At 40.1% G+C, this 2699-nt stretch overlaps 1 protein-coding gene across 1 annotated transcript in view; it reads left to right on the forward strand.

The window, feature by feature from the left end:
- The window catches only part of LOC111692623 (AT-rich interactive domain-containing protein 2-like), a gene marked incomplete at both ends in the record, with an annotated part of 9975 nt that extends 8533 nt beyond the window's left edge, over positions 1-1442 (forward strand). Inside the window, one exon of the mRNA XM_023456687.1 lies at positions 1291-1442. Coding sequence (XP_023312455.1) covers positions 1291-1442 — 152 coding nt within the window. The remainder of the gene's footprint in view (positions 1-1290) is intronic.
- Between the last annotated feature and the right edge of the window lie 1257 nt (positions 1443-2699).

Raw genomic sequence — 2699 nt, forward strand, 5'->3', positions numbered from 1 at the left:
TTTAAAATACTTTGTGTAATTTAATTATTTTTTAATACGATGGATAACAGATAAGACTTTAAAAATTGACCCTTGAAAACAATGTGGCTTATTTGGTTTGTCAGGTCAGGTCAATTTTTTTTACCCTTTACCCTTTACGATAAAGGCACAAAAATAATGTTTTTAGGTAGCTTGAACTTTAAACTAAACTCTTGGTTGATATCGATAAAATGAACTGTTTTCGAGGAAAAACTATTTTTGTTCAATATGATTTTTCTTACATCCGTAAAGAGAAATTTAAAGGCACAAAGTATTTTAAAAGTTACTAAAAAAAAAATCGATTTTCAGGGGCGTCCGTTAGGGGCCTGTGTCTCCGTTGCTCAACCAGCTGATCGTGGCGGTAAAAACTCTGAGCCAGGAGATTCGGAAACGAGCAGTTTCAGTATCTGTGGGGCGTTTTTGTGTGTAATTTTCACTTGGTTCACTTTTTCCATCAAAAGTTGTATATGATAAGTCATAACTAAATTTTTCTCTTAAGTCGTTTAGTCATGGTTGAAGCTTTACGACTAATATTTCTCATTGAGAAATCAGTATTAGTCAAATGATTGAAGATCGCTGATTAAATTAGTCATGACATTTTAGTCGTTGGTCAGAACTGAAGATTTATTAGATTTACTAACGCCAATCTTTTGATATATCACCACATAGCTAAAAGCGCGAACAATAATTGCAGCGAGATCGCAACAGTCCCACCTAGGCCGGCCCGCTTCGAGCACGTGCTTTTCTGTGACCGCCGACTACTAGACTGCCACCTCCCTCCCCCCTGCCCCTTCTCGTTCTCCACACGGCAGCCGACTTATATCGGTGGATCGTAATCATCATCGTATTGGCGGCCCGTGCCGCTGCCTCGGAGATGAAACGGCACGTCACACCCGCACTTGTCAGTCGGCGGGCCTGGTGCGTGAACGTCGCCACCGTGTGGCCGCGTGCAGGCGGCCGGCCACCACCACGCACCACGTCCGGCCGACCGGTCGAGCACTACTCTACTACTACGGCGGGCACCCCGACCGTGTCCCGGGCCGCCGGCACATGAATGGGGCCCCTCGCCACCCCTCTCTCTTTTCGAACACAACAGCAGAGCGGTCTGGCTGACGGCGACGCCGCTGTCACGTGGCGCGCCCGGCGAGAGAGTGCCGCTCTTGGGCCAGGTCAGTGCCGCGGCGACCCGTTTATAGTGATCTCTCGCCCGACCGCGGTTAGTGTAGTCTCCGATTCTAACTAGACTCCACTTTGGTTTTTTTTTTGTTTCAGGTACCTGGACCGGTGGGAGAAGGTGCACTACCTCCACGAGGAGGCCGACCGCGGCAGCGACGACGACGAGGAGAGCAGGCACAAGCGCTGGTCCGCTAGGGCCCTGCACTCGGTGCCCTACACCTACAACTACAACCAGCACAATATCGTCGGTAAGTTTGACCTTTGTGATTGGATTAGTTTTCGTATTACCCTCGTAACGTTGAATGGAAAAGCACTTGATTCCTCTGTCGTAGCCAGACAACAAGTAAATATTGAGAAAAACTTTATATTGCAAAAATTACTCAAAATTTAACGATCTTCCGCGTTCCAGGAATCAAAAAAAAATTAGTATCGCCACGCTATCTATATAGAAAGATTTGAACTAATAATTCTAAATGTAATTTGAAGCTAGCTATTCGAGGGATCTAACAATCCCAGTTTCCGGAACTAAAATAAATTTCATTTCGGAGATACTGGCAGCGGGAGTGTTAAATGGCACACCCTGTATGTTTGATATTTTGAAATACCTAATTTGTAATTACACCTATTACAGTATAAAACTATTTTGTGTTTCTATATATTGAAAAAATACCCTTTTTGATAAGATATATATAAATATTTTTTTCAATTATACAGGGTGTTAGAAATTTGACTGCCTTAATTTTAACAGACGATAGAATACATTAAAATAAACAAAAAAAAAACCTTATAAGACATGGGTCCCAAACTCGACTATTTCCGAGAAAAAAATGATCAAAATCTCCAACTTCATGTACAAAAGTTTGATTAATTAAGGAATATTGACATAACTGCGTACATAGAATACCATAAAATACAATGTTTATCACTTTTTTGAACTCCTTATAAAAAATAATTAGCGTTGTAATAAATTTAATTCGATAAAATTCATGTCGATCAATGTGACAACGGCGCGGCAGTTAACACGAGGTACTAAGGTGTCCAGCCAGCAATACGCAGTTCAGTTGGTATCTGGAATTGGACCGTGTCTGAGTGTTTTTTGCGTACCACTATTTCCTTTTCTTGAGACGTTTTTATATCTCTTTTTGTTGATTGACACGACACTTCCGTAGTGATTTTAGCTGATGAAGATGAACTCCATATTTTTACTACCCACATTTGTCTACAGTTCTGTAAAATGTTGTAAAAAATGAACAACTCAACAAACCTTAATGTATCAAATTTCATTATTTGAATACAAATCGTAAAATTTTTCTTTCATTTTTATTTTGAAATTACAGTTACATTCTAGACTATCGTCATATTACAATTTTTCCGGAATATGATAATTAAAATACACTATAAAATTTTGACACTTTTTCCACCAGAAGAAGAGGCACATCTTTAGTTATTACTGTTATTAGTTTGTTTGATATTCTTTGATCCTATTAATACATATTGTTTTGACA

Source organism: Anoplophora glabripennis, unplaced genomic scaffold, assembly GCF_000390285.2.
Source record: "Anoplophora glabripennis isolate ALB-LARVAE unplaced genomic scaffold, Agla_2.0 scaffold2277, whole genome shotgun sequence".
NCBI classification, from domain to species: domain Eukaryota; kingdom Metazoa; phylum Arthropoda; class Insecta; order Coleoptera; family Cerambycidae; genus Anoplophora; species Anoplophora glabripennis.